General features: G+C 37.6%; 1 protein-coding gene across 1 annotated transcript in view; it reads left to right on the plus strand.

The window, feature by feature from the left end:
- Positions 1–20,653, plus strand: part of HBS1L (HBS1 like translational GTPase) — an 89,203-nt gene that overhangs the window by 40,099 nt on the left and 28,451 nt on the right. The window contains exons 5-7 of the mRNA XM_056125889.1: positions 15,835–15,943; positions 19,744–19,997; positions 20,465–20,630. Coding sequence (XP_055981864.1) covers positions 15,835–15,943; positions 19,744–19,997; positions 20,465–20,630 — 529 coding nt within the window. The remainder of the gene's footprint in view (positions 1–15,834; positions 15,944–19,743; positions 19,998–20,464; positions 20,631–20,653) is intronic.

Genomic DNA, 20,653 nt, shown 5'->3' on the forward strand with positions numbered 1-20,653 from the left:
TTTGAAAGAATCTCATCCAGTCTGTGTCTAGATCTCCTAATGGAGTTCTAGGAATTTAGGTCTCTATTTTCTGTTTCTTACCAGTCTCTTATGCTTTGTTATTGCTCAGCAAAAGCCCACATTTAATCTCTTGCAAAATTCTCTAATTTCCTTGCTTATATTTCAGTTTTGCCTATCTATGTAGAATGAAAGCCACCTGAAAATTGGGGCTATTAATCATTTTTGTGACTTCAATGCCAAGACTTGTATTAACTTGGAAAACTCAGAAGACCTGGGATAGAATCTAAGTAGCAGTTTGAAAAGTAAATTTTTTGGTAACATCTTCATCCATCCAGAAAACACTTCTGTGGACTGCCATCATTCTGCACTTAATGAAAGGTCCATTTAAGAAAAGCAAGAATTATTTATTTGACTTTTTTTTTGAATGTCTATCCCAGTGGTAATGACATACCCACTCATTATTCTGTGTTAGACTTGGGCCTGTTCTTTCACCTCCTTAAATATGTCAGGCACCAGGCGTTTCTAACCTTGTAATATCTTATATGTCTCTTTATCTTCAGCATTCTAGATCAATCCATAGAATTCTTATGCATATTAAAAAAAAACAAAGTTCTAACTGCTCTCTCTTTAATCTTGCTTCAGTTCTTCATGTATAGTCAAAATAGTTTTTTTTTAAAAGCACAATCTGATAGGTTACTTTAATTGCTTAAACTCTTTTAGCGGCTCTTGTGTTTCAAAATCCAGTGCTCTACGTGAATTAAATTGACTTTATATCTATCACTGCCTCAACACTTTAATATCTCTTTTCCTAATGTTCCAACCATGCTGTTCTCCTGGCAGTTATGTATATTGTTTCATGTTTCCCTTAGCATACTATTGTGTAATTGACATTTTCTTTCCCAGCATAAACTATTTTTAAATATTTTTAAACTACGAATTTTTTTTAACTGAATCATTGTGAGATACATAGTTGCAAAGTTGTTCATGATTGGATTTCAGTCATACAATGTTCAAACACCCATCCCTACTCCAGTGTACATTTCCTACCGCCAAGTCTCCAGTTTCCCTCCCTCTTGCTCTCTCTCACTCTCCGCCCCGCCCCCATTCCATCTCTCCCTCCCCTTTTGGGCATTGTGGTTCCAGGCATGAATTATTATGTGGTTACTATAGAGTAGTTGTCTGTAGATTTCTTGGTGTTGAATAAGGAAAAGGAAGTCGGTATTTTGAATATTCTAGAGACTTAGGCTGTGTTGCTTTTGATTGGTAGTGTGAAACATGGACTACTTGATGCATATTTGCTTTGGGCATTTTATACGTGTTAGTTACCTCATATCTCTATTCTGTAGATTCTGTTATTTTCGTTTTACAGATGAGAAAACAATGGGCCAGAGAATTGAAGTCACTCAGTTGAAGCCTCCTAACTAGTAAGTGGTAGAGTTTGCTTCCATCTATGCTATCTGGCAGCTGACCATGTCTCACATACGTGACCAAATTCTAAGTGACTGGCAACTTAGGACATGAAGTGGTTATTGAGGCTTTCATGAGTGTGAAGGTGTGCAGGGAAATTCACATGTACTTCATTCTGTTGCCAATAGCACAAGGAAACAATTCTATGACTATATCAAAGGTTCATAGTAAACCTTTCTGAAATAAATCCACAGGTCTTTGATCATAGAACACTCAAGTTGACCTCTGTAAATCATTCATTGTCAAGAAGTCTTGGCTTCCTTGTATTCATATTTTTTCATGAATATAAGGATAGTTTTGCATGAGAATGGCCATAGCAACAACCGTGGTCATGGATGTAAGAAGCAAATTTTTGCCAGAGATTCTCAGCTAGTGAAAGGAACAGCAAGGAAGAGAGGGAGCTTGAGAGATAAATCGGGATCATGTTTCCAAGGAATGTGTGAAAGTAGGTTTTTTGATTGGCTGTGGGTGCAGTGCAGGGCTGGATACAAAGCCACTGAACATATTCTAGCTGGTGAGAAAGATGATAAAAACCTAGTTAAGTGAGAGAAAGCAGAGGTGCCATAACTAACTCTGCAATCCTCTAAGGAGCTGTTCTAGGTAACTGGGAAAGAAAAGTCCAAATCTGAGAAGTGTTTATGAGGAAAACATGAGTAGAATTTTGTACTAATTTTTTATATAGAGGTTTGTAAAAAACAGGGAACCCGGAATAATTGACAGGGGCTTTAAGCATGATGGGATAGAAAAGGACTCTTAAGAATTGCTCATTGTATGGGTAAAAGATGGGTAGATATGTCTTTGAGATGGTTTTTTGTACGTTGGGTGATCAAAGTATATTTTCCTAATAATACTTTGAGTATTCCTCTCCTGCAGGAGATTTTTGCCCCCCCAAAAGCAATTGACTATTTGGGAAAACTTGTTGGGTTTATTGCTAAACATCTGGAAATGGCAAAGCAAATAAACACGGTTCTCCCGTTGTTCATCGATTTGCTCGATTGGGCCCAGTAACGTTTCCATTTTTTGAAACTTGTTACTGTGTTTGGCATATTGAATATGTCACGGGTAGCTTGCCAGTCTTTGCCGTGCGGGCGAGATACTCTCGGTAGCTCACCAGGCTCTCCGAGAGGGGTGGAAGAATCAAACCTGGCTCGGCCGGGCTGGCTGTGCGCAAGGCAAACGCCCTACCACTGTGCTATGTTTTAACAAAATGTTAATATTGCCGAAGTTGATAAATCCTGCTTTAGAGAATATGATGAGCGCAGGTTAGATTTTTTCATGTGGAAAACTTTGTTAGCAAAAGAAAATTATCAGAGCACTGAAAAAAATCTACCAGTAATTGGTTTTGTTCAGCATCTTTTAAAAGTGTAAATGATGTATAATATGTTGAGTACTTAGGGTACAGTGAAACAAATCCAAAAAGATGTAGTTCTTGATTAGAAGGGGATTCTTGGTCCAAAAAAGGTGGGTACTTAACACAAAACAATGCCAAAACATTACTTTCGGTTTTACTAGGACATTCTGTTTATAAAGTTGCCATTGACCGTGTGAATGTGGTGGTACCGTTGTTTCAAAACAAGAGCTATTTTTCAGTGGTTATTTTCAGTTATATTCAGGGTCATTGAGGAAAAGAGTTTGGGTTCTGGCGCGCATATTTCTAAGTGTTTTGGCAAATAAATTTAATGAAGGTTTTTATAATATAGATAGATCAAGTCCCCTAAAGAATAGTATAAAAATTTTGTATGTTTTGAAATGATTTAACATGGATGCATTTTCTGTGTATGTTTATTGCTCATTCCAGAGGTGCTTCAAGTACTGTGAATTGAGCCTGAGCCTCCTGCATGCAAAGAATGCATTCTGCATAAGTAATCTTTAAAATATGTATGATTTGGGCTTCTTATTTTAATTACAAAAAGAATGTATAGCATTGTAATAGTACATAGATTTTGAAATGAACCTTACTTCCTCTTTTTCCTAATACCACATTCTAGAAGTAACCACTTTTGAAACCACCTTAGAAGTTACCACCTTAGATACTTGTGGATTTTTTAAATACCAGTGATATAGCTGTATTACCGCACCCTTCCCCCAGCTCCCCCGCCCCCCCCCCCCCACATTTTATATCTTGGTTTTTTTCTTCAGACGTATACATCTATTACTGTTGTAACCAATTGTCTGAGTGCATCAGAATTTTTTTTTTAGCCATTTTCTTATTTTTTGTGGGGGTTGGGGGGGTGGCTCAGTGTTGGTGGTCTTACCCAATGGTGCTCAAGGGTTATTGGCTCTGTGCTTAGAGATCACCTTGGAGACCATATGAAGGTGCTGGGGATCGAACCTCCATCATCCTTATGCAAGGCAAATACCCTGTCTTCTGTCCTATTATTCTGACCTGACTGCTTATTTTCTTACCTATAATTTTTTATTTTTTATTTGTAGTTGAACGGATTTTTAAAAAATTACTTTCATTGAGGGGGGGTCAGAGTGATAATATAGTGGGTAGGGCATTTGCCTTGCATGCAGCCAACCTGAGTTTAATCCCAGCATCCCATATAGTCCTCTGAACCCTGCCAGGATTGGTCCTTTTGAGTTCAGAGCCAGGAATAACCTCTAAGCAATGCCAGGTGTGGCCCCCATTTCCCCTCCCCCGAAAAAAGAGATTGCTTTCATTGAGACTGTATTACCATTGTATAGATTGATACAGCTTCTTACCTCTGTAATGATTCTTATATCATACACATTCACCAGTCACCATCCACAACCAGCCATTTGAACCCCTTTTCTTGTTCCACACTTCTCTTTGTTAACCAAAATTGTGTTATCAATCTAAGGGTTTCAGTTTTCGTTTGTTATGCCTCTTTTTAAAAGATTCTTTTGGGGATGGGGATGTAGGGGATTTCCCAAAGGTTTCCCAGGATTTTCCAGGAGTCCCAGAGGCTTCACCAGTAATGGTCAGTGGGTTGGTGTTTCAAGCAAAGGACCTGAAGATGTTATGCTACTGCTTGGACCCTGTGGTGCCAGGGACACCCACAACACCCCAGTGATGGTTCTTGTGGGACCATGTTGTGCCAGAAATAGAACTGCTGTGCTGTCCATCTGCCCCAGCTTTTTCTTTTTTGTATTTCCAAATAAGTTAAACCATGCATATGTACTATTTTCCTTTTGACTTATTTCACTTAGCATAATACTCTCAAGATCCATTCATGTTGCTACAAATGGCAGGGTTTTATCTTTTTTTTTTTACCCCCCTTACATGGTTCCAAAAGTACACCATATAGAAGTTAAAATTTGGGGGGAGGAGGGGAATCCACCATGCTGTTTCCTGTAGTAACTGCACAGTGTATATGCCTCAGCAATTCATGGAGACTCCCTTTTCTCTTCATCCTAGTCATCATTATTGTTTCTGATCATATCAGTCCAACAGATACACTCAGAGGTGAAATCATGAGGCTTTGGTTTTCATTTTCCTAATGATAAATGGTGAGGAACATTTCAGATACATTTGCTGGTTATCTGTGTGTCTTTGGTAAGATGCCTATTTAGGTTTCCATGTCCATTTATAAATCTGGTTGTGCGTTTCTGTTATTGAGTTTATCTGTTTTGGATACTGACCCTTTGTCTGGTACATGGTTTGCGGATACCTTCTCCCATTCATTGCCTAAATGATTTAATGATGACCTTTTGCCAGATGGAAACTTTTTGATTTGATACAGTCCCAATTGGTTTATCTTTTATTACCCTTGCTGTTGCTGATCAATCCACAGAGATCTTACTAGGTTAATGTCTTTCCACCTTTGTTCTCCTCTGTTTATTTTATGCTTTTATATTAAAAGTATTTTGTCCATTTGAATTAATTTTCATAGTTAAGATGGTGCTGTAGTTTCTTCTATGTGTGGTTTTCCCTTTGCCATTTATTGAAAGGTTTTTCTTTTCTGCACTGCATACTCTTGATTCCTTCGTCATAAATTCAAGGGCCTATGTGTGGGATATAATTAGTTTTGCTATTACATATATTACATATATACTAAACAATCTTCATGTATTGCTGCATAGTAGTAATATTATTTCTGTAAAACATTCTAGAAGTATGGTGCTGCACTGTAGCACTGTCCTCCCATTGTTCATCGATTTGCTCGAATGGGCACCGGTACCAGTAACGTCTTGCAACAAATTGTGAGACTTGTTGTTACTGTTTTTGGCATATCAAATACGTCATGGGTGGCTTGCCAGGCTTTGCCGTGCGGGCAAGATACTCTCAGTAGCTTGCCGGGCTCTCTGAGAGGGAAGTATGGTACATTGTAGTTTATTTTTAAATTTCTCCTTACCAAAGATTGTTCCAGGCTAACAGTATCTTGCTAACAGTGTGAGATAGCACTTCACTCCCTTTCCCTTGGCAAAACAAGATGCTTGTAAATAGGTAAAAATATTCAACTCAATCCTCTACCTCCTTCGCCCTTCTCATTCCATTCCTACTTTCCCCTTTTCAGTTCTTCTTGACTTCCTGCTCACCATCATCCCTCCCCTCCCATTTCTAGCCTCCCTTTCTTCAGCCATACCTTTGAGCTGTTTGCTTTGACCTTGTCTGATTTTTCTCTCATTTTCTTTTTCTGACTTGTTTTTGCTAGTAGGAGACTCTTACTATATCTATCTGTATCTACACCAACTCTCTCTGTATATATGTGGTATATATTTTTGCATACATTTTTTATATTTGCTTATAGTGTCTTAAAACAGAGAGGAAACTTCAATTTTTATGTAAAATTTGTCAGTTTTTTTTTTTTTTCAGGACTGGAAGTGGGGCATCTAAAGTAGTTACCAGGGCATCCTGAGGCCACTCTCAGCTACTGGGCCAACCAGTTAAATGCTGGAGCTCAGTAGTGGTGGGAGGTGCTGGCTATTAGAATTTTGGGACTTGTGCAGGCAAGACATATACACCTGATTCCTCACCTGTCTTTCCAGCACTTGTGCATCTTTCTCACGTTAAGGTTATAAATATATTCTTATGTATTTTTTCTTACTATATATATGTATATATATTTTTAACTTCAATTAACAGGGAGCTTATGATGTGCTAGACATGAGCCCTTTGCTAAGAAGCATGCAACCAATGTTCTCAATACAGAATGAATAATATTTCATTCTCCCACTGATTTGAAAAACCTCTTTGCATATATTGAATTTCTTACTACACATAATTATTTATTCCCAATTACCCAGTTCTTACTCATATGTAACAAAAATATATTTCTATTATTGGTCTATTTGCAGATATGCTCTTTCAGTTTATCAAGCTCTTCTCATGCTATTACCACATTTTAATTTACTTCAGCTTGGATATTTGGTAGTTTGGGTTCCTTATTCTTTTTTTTTTTTAAATTTTTATTAGTGAGACACCATGAGGTACAGTTGTAGACTTACAAATTTTTGTACTTGGGTTTCAATTATACAATGATCAAATACCCATCCCTCCACCAGTGCCCATTTCCCACCACCACGGATCCCAGTATCCCTCCCACACCCCCCCATCACCCCCATCCTACCCTGCCTCTGTGGCAGGGCGTTCCCTTTTGTTCTCTCTCTCCTGTTGGGTGTTGTGGTTTGCAAAAGAGGCAATGAGTGGCAATCATGTTTGGTCTATAATCTACTTTCAGCATGCTTCTCCCACCCTGGGAAGATCCTCCCAACGCCCTTTATTTGGTGCTCCCTTCTCTATCTGAGCTCTCTTTTCCCCTAGCATGTGTGGCTGGCCTCCAAGCCATGGAGCAAAATTCCTGGTACTAATCTCGGCCATTCTTGAGTGTTAGTCTCTGAGTGCCCGAGAACAGATGACTGGTTAAAGAAACTTTGGTACATTTACACAGTGGAGAACTATGTAGCTGTTGGGTTCCTTATTCGTATCCAAAAAATTATATTGGTCACCGACTCACTTTTTCAGATGAACTTCAACATCAGCTTGACTTGTGTTCCCCAAATGTAGTCCCTCTGAATTCTGTATGGCTTCTATACATCTATTAATAAAACATGAAGCATAAGTAAAATGTAATGCACAAAGTATAAGTAAATGAAGCGAGGTACATTCCCTGTGATACCATCTTTCCTATGATTAGGTACATGTTTGTTCTAGCATTTCTTGATCCTATAATGATTTAAAATCACTTTAAAACAAAAGGTTGATTGCTGTGGCAATGTCCAACCTAAAAATAATTACCTAAAACTTGCACTGACCACAAATTGTAGCAATTATTTTTAATTTTAGAGTTTTCTGGCAATGATAAGATAAAGCTGCAGAATAAAATTGATATTGTTTTAGTTTGGGGACAGTTTGCTTTCACATTAATTTAATTAAATTTTTTTTTTTACAACTTCTTGAAGTAGATTGCATAGGTCCTGATATCCTTTTGCAGGCAGGATAAACTCATTTTTTTGAATATTTGATGACTAGGTCAGGTTCAGGTTTCATAAATTACCTAGTGTCAGTCTTAGATTTCTAGCCAACTAGACTAATTAGAATTAATCATTACAGGGTAAAAGATGTCTATAGATTTTAAGGAGGATCTTAGGCTTAAGTGAAGTCTCATTAATAACTTGGGGAAAAATTAAGGGACTTACAGAATGAGATGTCAGCACATATTTTATCATTTAATCTTTTAAAATTATTTTAACATTGTTTATTAACTTATTGTCATATGCAAGTTTCCTATGTTTTCTTTTACCTATGATCTTAATGTGGCCTTCAGCATTTCTAAACAGTTTTAGTAGAGTTCCTTCCAGATTTTAGAATATTTTATTCTAGGTTTTTACTTTCTACTAATTAAGAGTTCTTAAAAATTAATTTATATACATATATTTTGATTTAAAAGTTCTTACATTAAAGTCTCATTGATCACTGACCAATCTTTTTCAGAATTTTTGCTTTATTGATATTATTTTGGAGGGGTAAGATGTGCCAGAATCTTAATTCATTCCTCACTCATGCCAGGCTTATATTTATTTCAACTGTCCCTACTACTGAACCACATCCTTAATCCTCATTTGACTCTTAAATATGCCTTTTCTCATGTTACTTTGGCTTTTTTATTCTTCAAGGTCAGGACAGATATTTTTTATTATACTTATATGATACTCAGGTGCATACTTTGATTTGTTACTATATATCTCACCTCCACAACTTTTTAAATTGTGAGAACAGTATATAGTTCTTTAAGCTAGCGCATGGTTCATATCTTTTTCCTTTTTCAATCTAGCTACATCAGGGACCGAGATTATATATGCCGCATTAGGAAATGAACCTCTTGGAACCTCTTTCTCTAAGCTGAAGTAGAATTATTGATGCCTGCTTGGTGTGTTTGTTATGAATGTAAAAAACATCATGCAGGAAAGCATAGGAGAGGGCTCATAGAGTGAAGTTGATTTTCTAGAACCCAGACACTTAAATATGTCTGATACTAAGTACAAACATAGAGTAAATTGAAATTTTTGCCTAAAGAAGAGATCTCATATCTTGTAAAAAATAGGTTACCTCTCAGAATTTAAATTTATAAGGATCATTTATTAAAGTCTTTATCAAATTCTCATTGATGGCAGGTGCTGTATTATGTGCTATAGACTATGCGGATATGTGTAAGGACAGTTTCTGCTCTCAAAGAGTCATTTAATCGTGTGCTTGAATGACCAAAGGAATGAGTCAGGACAGGGGAATTGTGTAGACCTGCAAGCAGAGAATTTCTTTAAATTTAATCTGTGACAAATTGGTGCAACTGGGAAGACTGAGTTTTGAATTCTTTGGTATATGCATTGAAGCATATTCATCAGGATAAACTATCTCAATAATTTCATGTTCAGATGAAAACCTTATATAGATCTCAGCTCTAGAAAGGAAGTAATACAGCCCTGGAAGGTACAGCCCATTCAGGGCTAGGAACAGCTAGGAACACTAGGAACAGAAGACTAGCAATAGCAGGAGCAAGAGGAAGCTCAGCTGGACAGGTAGGTGAGGTGATTAAGTGCAGGCTCTGCCAGTAAGGTGAAGTCTCCTCACTTGTGTTTGTTTGGTTGTGTTCTCCATCTGAGTGGAAAAAAAAATAAACGATATTGATTCTTTTCCGTTCCTATTAGATACTGTGCATTAATCACTAAAATATCAATCTTTAGGATGCCATTTTTTGTGTGTGTGACTGTGATTCAATTGAGTAGATTATAAATGATTTAGGAAAGGACATTGGTTATTTTCCTGTGGCATGATACATTGTACTTTTTATCTCCCAGTGGACTATTAGATTCACCTTGTTGTTTAGGATTTATAAGCAATTCATAGAACTAGAAATCATTTAATTCAGTATACAGTTGAAAAAAAGTTAAAGATAATGAAACTGAATAAACTGCCTAAGTCGTAAGGTAGATAAGTAGGTCAGGGAGGAAACTCACTAGTTGACACATTAGAAACCAGAACCCAAGCAGTACTCACTCCATATATACTTTTTTTTGAGATTTGAAAAATTAAGACTTATTCTCTTGAAACTGTAAAGATTATTAATTTCTAGCTGTTTTGGGTGGGTAGATTAGCTCAGATAACATTGTATACTTTAAGGTGATGTATTTGAATATTCACATGTGTGGCTTTTAATAATCTATGGCTGATTGTGTTCATTTCTGATCTGTCAGTAGCTTTTCTCTTGCCATTGGCATGATGCTAGTTAAGGGAACCTTGCGATATCGTTGTATATGTGAAAGTACATCCTATTGCTATTAATAGCAGTGGAAGTTTCACTCGATATGTGGTTTTCTTTGACTTTGGAAAACATCAAAATGGATTAATATTTCCAAAGTAGCCTGAGTTAGGCTTACAGAGGGAAGGTTTCAGAGTTAAATTATTGACCTCCTTGAAGTAGCATGCAGAATTTTGTGTGTGATGTGGTTTTCTGTCTAAAGTAACCCATTCTTTTTATTAGCTCCTTCAAAGGAATTTCTAAAAAAAATTTAAAAAAAAGTAAGAACCACTGCTCCAATGAGTGATAATAAAAGACTTTTTTCCTTTTAAAGAGATATTTACTTAACCAACGTTTTGGAAGTATGACTAATCTTGGAGTTGATACCTCATATAAAATAATTTCCAGAAATGAAAAATAATTATGCACCATAAATGTTAGCTTATATTGTGATTCTTTTTTTAATATTTGGGGAACTTTCATGTTATTATTTTTAAAGAAGTAAAAATTTTACAGTATTTCAGTATATTAAATATTTAAGTGGCTCAAGATTTTTTTTCTATTCAAAGTAGTTAGGAGATACTAAAATTAATCTTCATATGATGTGAGAATTTGGCTTGTGTGCCCTCAGTTAAGAAATATTTGTGCATCCCCATCCAAGCTCCATTCTTTTGACATTACCGCAGTCTAGCATGCTACTTTTGTTTTTTTGCTTTTAATCAGCAAGTCTTTCCACCCAGCCCTGTCCAGTATCATAATACTCTCAGTATCTTCCTTGTTTCCCTCTCTTCCTTTCAACCTTTGGTGCAGTTTTGGAAACTTCTTTTTTCATGAGAAGCAAAGTCTCCTATAAATCTGTTTAATGTTTTTCCTACTGCTTTGCCTTCATTTATCATCTTAAAAGCTACTGGATCTGGAAAGTGGAACTTATTTTTTTGTTTTGTTTTGTTTTTGGGCCACACCTGGTGGTAATCAGGGGTTACTCCTCGCTCTATGCTCGGGAATTACTCCTGACCATGCTTGAGGAGACCATCTGGGATGTGGGAGATTGAATCTGAGTTGGCTGTGTGCTAGACAGGTACCCTACCTACTGTACCATCTCTCCAGCCCAGGAACTTAATTTTTTTTTATTTATATATATATTTTTTTATTAGTGAAACACCATGAGGTACAGTTGTAGATTTACAATTTTTTGTGCTTGGGTTTGATTATACAATGATCAGATACCCATCCCTCCACCAGTGCCCATTTTCCACCACCACGGATAATATCCCCCCCACCCCCATCCCCCCATTCCCCCCTGCCTCTGTGGCAGGGCAATCCCCTGTGTTCTCTCTCTCCTTTTGGGTGTTATGGTCTGCAAAAGAGGCATTGAGTGGCAAACATGTTCAGTCCATAGTCCACTTTCGACATGCATCTCCCCTCCTGGGAGGATCCTCCAAACACCCTTTATTTGGTGTTCCCTTCTCTATCTGAGCTGCCCTTTGCTCTAGAATGCCCGACTGGCCACTAAGCTATGGAGTAATCATCCTGGTGCTGATCTCAGCTATTCTTGGGTATTAATCTCATATTTTGTTACTTTATATCCCCCAGATGAATGCAATCTTCCTATGTCTATCCCTCTCTTTCTGACTCATTTCGCTTAGCATGATACTTTCCATGTTGTACCACTTGTATGTAAATTTCATGACTTCATTTTTTCTAAGAGCTACATAGTACTCCATTGTGTAGAAGTACCAAAGTTTCTTTAACCAGTCATCTGTTCTTGGGCATTCAGGTTTCTTCCAGTTTCTGGCTATTGTAAAGAGTGCTACAATGAACAAACAAGTGCAGATGTCACTTCGACTATACATTTTTGCCTCTCTGGGATATATTCCCAGGAGTGGTATTGCTGGGTCAAATGGGAGCTCAATTTCTAATTTTTTGAGAATCATCCATACTGTTTTCCAGAAGGGCTGAACCAGTCGACATTCCCACCAACAGTGAAGGAGTGTCCCTTTCTCGCCACATCCGCGCCAGCATCCGTTGCTTTTGTTCTTTTGAATGTGGGCCAGTCTCTGAGGTGTGAGATGGTATCTCATTGTGGTTTTGATCTGCATCTCCCTGATGATTAATGATGTAGAGCATTTTCTCATGTGCTTTTTTGCCATTCTGATTTCTTCCTTGAGAAAGTTTCTGTTCATTTCATTGCCCCATTTTTGGATGGGGTTGGATGTTTTCTTCTTGTGGAGTTTAACCAGTATTTTGTGTATCCTGGATATCAACCCCTTGTCAGATGTGTATTCGGCGAATATCCTTTCCCATTCTGTAGACTGTCTTTGTATTTTGGTCACTGTTTCTTTGGAGGTGCAGAAGCTTCTTAGTTTAAGATAGTCCCATTTATCTATCTCTGTTTTCACTTGCTCAGACAGTGGCGTGGCATCTTTGAAGATACCATTAGCTTCAATGTCATGGAGGGTTTTGCCAACTTTGTCTTCAATGTACCTTATGGTTTCTGGTCTGATGTTGAGGTCTTTAATCCATTTTGATCTTACTTTTGTACGTGATGTTAGGCAGAGTTCTGAGCCCATTTTTTTGCATGTAGCCGTCCAGTGATGCCAGCACAATTTATTAAAGAGGCTTTCCTTACTCCACTTCACATTACTTGCACCTTTATCAAAGATTAGATGATCATATGATTGAGGGGAGATGTCAGTGTATTCAACCCTGTTCCATTGGTCTGCAGTTCTGCCTTTGTTCCAGTACCATGCTGTTTTAATTATTACTGCTTTGTAGTACAGTTTGAAGTTCGGGAGGTTGATTCCTCCCATTTTCTTTTTCCCAAGAATTGCTTTAGCTATTCGTGGGGGCTTATTGTTCCATATAAATTTCAGGAGTGTTTGCTCCATTTCTTTGAAGAATGTCATGGGTATCCTTATAGGGATTGCATTGAATTTATACAATGCTTTTGGTAGTATTGCCATATTGTGGCCTTTTCCAGTGCCTTTGTTTCTCCATTCTTTTTGTTCCCTTTATTTTTATTTTTTGTTTTATTGGTGGAGGGCACAAAACCAGGGTTTACTCCTGGCTCTGCATGCAGGGAACACTCCTGGAATTGCTCTGGGGCCCATATGTCATCCCCGGAATTTGGGGTCAGTCCTGTGCAAGACAAGCACCTTACTTGATATGCTGTCTCTCAGTCTCCTCTTTTTGGTCCCTTTAAACTACTCCTTTGAAGTTCTGTCGTTTGTTTCCTGGACCGAACCTTTTGCTAGTTCTCACTATTATCAGCCACACAAAACAAACCCAGTCATTTTCTTATTCATGAAGGGGTGGCAGCTGTTTTACAGTTTTCTTTTTCATGATCATAGTTGTGCATCGATGTGTGAAGACGCCAATAAGTCCAACCCTCAACTTTCAGTTCTGTAACTACCTGTTGCCAGTGGCCTTCAATACTCAACAGCAATTCATTAGATAAATCTCTTCAAAATCATGAATTCACACCTTCCGTTCTGACCACAGCCACCTAGTTGTGCTTTTTATAACAAACTTTTTATAACAATCTGTGGACTGGTCCAAGATTCTTGAACCTTGGACCAGTCCACAGTTACCCAGGTCATCCTATATTCTACTTTTGTTCTCTTATTGATTGTGTTCAATTTTCTCTTATTGATTTTGTTCTCTTATTCACTGATTGTTTTTTGAAATCCAGCTTAGAGCTTGTAATAATAAATTCATTGCCCTTTTTTCCTTGTTTTTAGTTTAGGGTTTTTTTTGTTTTGTTTTGTTTTGTTGCCAACAGGTCAACTATCAGTTCTCTTCTTGGTTAGGTAGTCTTAAGGGTTACTTTATATAACAGTTCATTATTATCTTAAATGAATCCTTAGCACTATCCAACGATTCTCCCCATTTCTTGGTTTTGGTTTGGTTTGAGGGCCACGTCTGGCTGTGCTCAGAGTCCACTCCTGAGTCTGCAATCTGGAAGCACTCCTGGCATACTCAGGGGAGTCAGGAATTGAACCTTGCTTTGCACAGTCTCCTCCCCCCTCCTCTCTCTCTCTCTCTCTCTCTCTCTCTCTCTCTCTCTCTCTCTCTCTCTCCCCTAAACTCCCTCCCCCCCCCCATATTTTTTATGTTAAAACATTTTGTGCAATAATTATTGAAACTTTGCTTCACCAGTTTTACCTTTATTTACCCGCAGTCTCCATGGGTAACAAGCTGTGTTATGGAGAAAGCAGAAATTACTCATTAGCAGAAATTGTTCACCTCCCAGAATCTTAACATACATATCTTTTGTTACAAGAGCCTTTCTGCTGTCTTAGTTCACTTTCTACTTGAGCTTTACAAGTTTTAGAAGTATTCATCTATATTATTCCTTCTCAGAAAGTTCTGAAGTATCCAAATTGGGCTTTAGTTTGTATATTCAACCAGTCCCTCTTGATTTTAACTTTTCCTTCAACTGATCCACATACTCCTTTTCTTCTAGCTAATTTTTTAATAGTCATTGTAATCTGTTTTTATTTTTTACTTTTGGTTTTGGGGCCATACCTGGTGGTGCTCAGGGCTTACTCCTGGCTCTGTGTTCAGGTGTTGGGGAATCATATGGGGGGTGCTGGGGACTAAGCCAGGGTTGGCTGTGTACAAGGCAAACACCCTACCCACTCACCATTGCTCTGTCCCTTACAGTCTCATCTGATTGCCTTTGGAACAAGGGTTGATTTAGAATTTATAATTTTTTTCTGATTTAGGAAAGATGGTGCTATGTTTGGACTATCTTTATTGTGATACTCATAGTGGGATTATGGGATATCTCTCTCTAATCATCAGCACTTTCTATGTGGAAATAGATAGGTCCATACCCAATGGTGCTCGAGGCTAGCTACTGGCAAGTTGCTTGGGGATCTGACTTCTGATGGTATACAGGGGACACATGGGGATTGAATCTGGGCTTCCTGCAAGCAAAACCTGTGCACTAGCACTCTGAATTATCTTTCAGCTCTCCCCACATCCATGTCATTCTTATGGAGAATTATGTAGCTGCCTTCAAGAGTCCCATGGATTGCACATATTTTTTTTAAAGGATCAAGCGAATGTCTTAGAGTTATACTTTGTTGTAGCTCACAGTTTTGTCTTCTTTTTAAAAATTTATCCGTGTTTCCATATTCACTGACACCTTTCCCATATTCTTTGTATATTAAGTTACTTCCTATACAGTATTTTATGCGAGTAAAATACATGTGATGTTTCTGCATAATGAAGCCAACTCTCTGCTTCTTCATGGGTTTATAGTTATCATGGGATTAAAAATAGTTTAACCATCTGCTAACTGACCAAACACTTTTAGTACTGTGAAAGCGTGTGGTAGAAGAGGGTAATAGGCCCTAGGTATACCATCTCAACAGAGCTGAAGAAACCACTCTTGTGATCTCTGAATACTGAAACTTAAGAGTCAGTTCAAAATTAGGAAGAGATTTGTTGGAGGGTAAGCATCACAAAGTCCTGGCTCTAGGGGATTTCCCAGAATCGGGTAACAGAAGGATTTGAGCATTTTATTATTTTGCTAATTTTTTAAAAAAAGAGATAAGAAATGTCTATAAAGATGAATTTAGTGAAATTGATATTTATAATATGATCCTGTTTTGAGAATTCAACTTTAATTAATTAGACTTATATTTTGCTCTTTAATTAGGAAAATCAGTAGGCTGTCAGTTATCTCGAAGTGAATCTGAAATTGTGCCAAAGGTTGCTAAAATGACTGTGTCAGGAAAGAAGCAAACTATGGGATTTGAAGTACCTGGGTAAGATTTTTAAACTCTTTCCCCTCTCCTTTTTTTTTTTAATTCAAAGTTGCATCTTATTATAAGGAAAAACTACTTCATCTTATTGCTAGCATTGAAGTTTGACAGGTTCTCAGTATGGTTTTACATAACAGAATATAATGAAAAACTAGGCTTGAATCTTCTTGTTAATATATTGTTAGTTTGCTCATTACACCAATGAAGCTTTATTGAAGTATAACCCTATGAGAATTCATATGCCACTAGATGGTGCGAGTAAGTAGTATTTGTGAATTACACATTGTTGGTGAATCATTGAATTTTTTCACTCTAAGAAAATTTATTTTTTAAAATTATTTTCATATTTAATACATTCAAAGTCTAACTCTCTACAGAGATGATTGAACAAATGTGTTCTAATCTTGGTTTAAAAGGTACCCACCCCCTTTACGAAATTTAGATAAAACTTGGTTTACTGAACGTAAGGGCTGGAGCCATAGCACTGCAGGTAGGGCATTTGCCTTGCTCCCTGCCTTCCCGGCCAACCCAGGTTCAATTCCTCTGCCCCTCTCGGAGACCTCAGCAAGCTACCGAGAGTATCTCGCCCTCACGACAAAGCCTGGCAAGCTACCCATGACGTATTTGGTATGCCAAACACAGTAACAACAAGTCTCACAATGGAGATGTTACTGGGCCCACTCGAGCAAATCCACGAACAATGGGAGGACAGTGCTACAGTGCTAATAAATGAATTAATCTATAGTTGTAACGTGTAAATTGTAATGTAGCTAGAATTTAAAATATGTATGAAAATGGTACTAATAGTCATTTATTAGATCTCTAAAATTCTTTCCTAAATTTTTAAGGAAAGTGAGTTGCATGAGACCTAACAACACATTTGAAAAATTTTTTGTTTTTTAAAAAAAAAATCTTGGGGCTGGAGTGATAGCACTGTGGGTAGGGCATTTGCCTTGCACGCGGCTAACCTGGGCTCGAGTCCCAGCATCCCATATGGTCCCCCTGAGTAATTCTTGAGTGCATGAGCCAGGAGTAACCCCTGTTCATCACTGGGTATGACCCAAAAAGCAAAAAAATAAAAAATACATTAAAAAAATTAAAATAAATAAGAAAAACTTACTTAAAAAAAATCTTTCTACAAATGATGATTGTTTTGGGGGTGGTGGACCACACCCAGCTGTGCTCAAGGCTTACTCCTGACTCCAAAGTCAGGAATCACTCCTGGCATGCTCAAGGGACCATCTGGGTTATGGGGGGTTCAATCTGGCTCAGCCATATATGCAAGGCAAGTGCTCTACCCACTGTATTATCACTCAAGCCCTCTGAAAACATTGTTTTAATCTGTTATAATTTTTTTAAAGTTTAATAATTTCCTGGGCTGGAGCGATAGCACAGCGGGTAGGGCGTCTGCCTTACAAGCGGCCAACATGGCCGACCCGAGTTCGATTCCTCCGCCCCTCTCGGAGAGCCCGGCAAGCTACCGAGAGTATTCGATATGCCAGACACAGTAACAACAAAGTCTCCAGTGGAGACGTTACTGGGCCCGCTCGAGCAATAATTTCCTGATCTATTATTTGTCAAGTTGATATATTTTGCCCACCAGAGAGACATGTAAGAAACTCTTTTCAAATATAAACAATAAAGTATTTTTGTTTTAAACTTGAATATAGTGGCTAGGGAGATAACTAAAATGATTTAGTGCACATGTAGAAGTCGGTTCATTTGAAAGACTGAGAAATGCAAAATTTGTTCAAGGAGCAAGCTACATTTGCTAAACCACTTTTGTAGGACTTTGGAAGGAAATTAGGAATAAAGTAAATGCTTAAGAGATTCTTTTCATTTGGTCTTAGCTCAGAGAAACATAAAACACTTTGAATCCAGATTTATATGCTATGGATTTCTTCATAGTGTAATTCCCAATGGCATCTCACTAAAAATATTGTGCTTTGCTGATACAATAAAATTTTCTTTACAAAGATCAGTAGCGAATACCTGTCTAGAAAGTGCATATAAAAGTTATCAGAACATTGCAGGCAACAAGTAACTGTTCAACCTCTTAAATCTAAACCATTAGCTTTCCAGTATTATTAATAACTCAAGAATAAAGATTAAGTCTCTAGCTTCATGTAGAAATATTCTACTTTGGGAAAGTAGTCCATTTATAGTAATAGAAAAAGTTACAAAATTATATCAGAACATACCTGAAAACACGTTTAACCAACTCACTTTTTGTTTTCTGCCAGTCATTGTACCATTGAATCTTGAGTGGTAATTTTTAGAATTTAATTTTACGGATTTTTTTTTTTTTAAATCTTGAAACTTTGACTTTCATTTTATAAGATCCAGACATTTTATTTATTTATTTATTTATTTATTTCACTTTTTGGTTCATACCCTGCAATGCTCAGGGATTACTTCTGGCTCTGCACTCAGGAATTATTCCTGGCGGTGCTCAGGGAATCATATGAAATGCCGGAGATACAGGTCATCCATGTGCAAGGCAGAGGCCCTCCAGACCCAGATACAGATTTTTTAAAATTAAGTACAGACTTAACTACTTTTCGAATTCAGTCCCTTTCCTTTAATGCTATACTATTTGGTGAATTAATTAGTAGTTTACCTGAGATTTACTTGAAAGTAACGTTCTTGTGAGAATAAGAGAAGAGCAAAGCTTTTAGGTTACTGAACTGTAAATGAACTGAAGTTAGTTCTGAGATCTGTGAAACCAGTCTGTCCCAAACAGCCCCTGGAGGTCTCTGCCAGGAGTTGAGCTTCTGTGTCTATCCACTCTTGAGCTGTAGCTTTCTCCCTTACCATTTTAGAATTACTGTAAACTTCCCTTGAAGAAAGGGTTCTGCAATGGAAAACAGAAAGGTTTGAAGCCAGAGACTGTGGCTTCTTTCAGGTTTATAGTCTTGGCATTCTGGTTGAATAGTTTGAACAGATCTTGTACATTTGTATTTATGACTCCCATGTACAGAGTTGTCATGTTGGGGATTTTATAACTAGCTATAGTTATTTATATAGGTCCAAATTAGAGTTTTATTTGTTCTCAGTCAATTTAGCCTGGAATCCTTTGAAGAACTGGAACATGTTCCATCTTCTGAAAAAATTCTCCCATCCAAGATGGATCTAATCAGTCTAGGTAGTATTTAAAACTGAGCACCAAAATTAGTGGAGATTTGCAAAAGCAAAGCAAAATGGGAATAGATACAAGATTTTTATAAATAAAAGACTCTTGCCTCAGACATGGGAGGAAGGACTAACTTTGCACTTTTGAAAATGCCACAAGAGAGGTCAGAGTAATAGCACAGAGGTTAAGGTTAAGACTTGAATGGGGCAACCTCGATTCAGTTCCCAGCACTGCATATGGTTCCCTAAGTACTTTGAGGAGCCATCCTTAGGTTCAGAGCCAGGAGTAAATCCTGAGCACAGCCGGATATGTTATCTCCAGGAACACATCTGGTACTAATTTTTACAAAGTATCCCCTTTATGCCAATTGTTTTAATAGAATTATATTGCTAAGGCTCTAGGCTTATATCCTAAATTTCAGTTATTTGCAGAGTATATTCATCTTATCTTTATTTCAGGTATGCTAATTTTCTGCAGGGATCTTCTAGGTCTGTATTTGTGTGTTTGAGTCTGGTCAATTATTGTTTCCATCTTAACAGGCTCGAGCCACTTAGCAGAGATCCTTTTTTTGGTGTACAAGCATAAGGAATACGAAGAGACCATCTCTTTTACATAATAAGGGTGCATTAAAATTGGTTTAACACTCATTTCCTATCTCTCCTTTCTCTAGAGTAACTGCTGAAGAAAATGGTCATCATTTCCACACACCTCAAAAAGGACATCATGGTGAAGATGTCAGCATTACTTCTGATGCTCTGGAGACCAAATCAGCTCTTCCATCCCACACCATTCAGGCATCAGACGAGCAGAGTGCAACACCAGCATCACTAAAAAAGTCTAGCAAGCTGAGGCAGCAAATAGATATCAAAGCAGAACTGGAGAAGCGGCAAGGAGGGAAGCAACTCCTCAACTTGGTGGTCATTGGTAATGCCCCATGCTTCTCTGGATTGTCGGTCAACTCTGCATTAGCCCAACCATATTCTAAGTGGCAAATGGAAACCCTTGTTCCACTCCAGGATTCCGTACAGGTGTAACAGCCATAAACCATGGAGTCATTTCATCATAATGCTTTCTAGTCACCCTGGGGAAAGAATGCCAAGTTACCACAGAGATCATTTGACTTGGTTGTGGTACTTTTCGATTTTATAACCTTTTTTTGAAAATGACGTGTTAATAATTTAATTTTTAAAGAATCAAGGAAATTTTCCTTTCTCTAAAGAGACACATTTTATTTTCCCCTATTTCTATATTTTAAACTGCCATTTAATAGGAAAGATTACATTTGTTACTCCAGACACTGATGAACTACTGAATTGCATATTTCTACAATGCTCCAATGTGAACAATGTTGAAAATGTCCCTCATATTAATCCTGAATCACTTTTCCGTAGGTCATGTTGATGCTGGGAAAAGTACTCTGATGGGCCATTTGCTTTTTCTACTGGGTAATGTAAACAAAAGAACTATGCATAAGTATGAACAAGAGTCTAAGAAGGCTGGCAAGGCATCGTTTGCATATGCATGGGTCTTGGATGAGACTGGCGAAGAAAGGGAAAGGTAGTTATATTTCAAAATTTTCA

The sequence above is a fragment of the Sorex fumeus genome, unplaced genomic scaffold, assembly GCF_029834395.1.
Source record: "Sorex fumeus unplaced genomic scaffold, SorFum_2.1 ptg000061l, whole genome shotgun sequence".
Taxonomy (NCBI): domain Eukaryota; kingdom Metazoa; phylum Chordata; class Mammalia; order Eulipotyphla; family Soricidae; genus Sorex; species Sorex fumeus.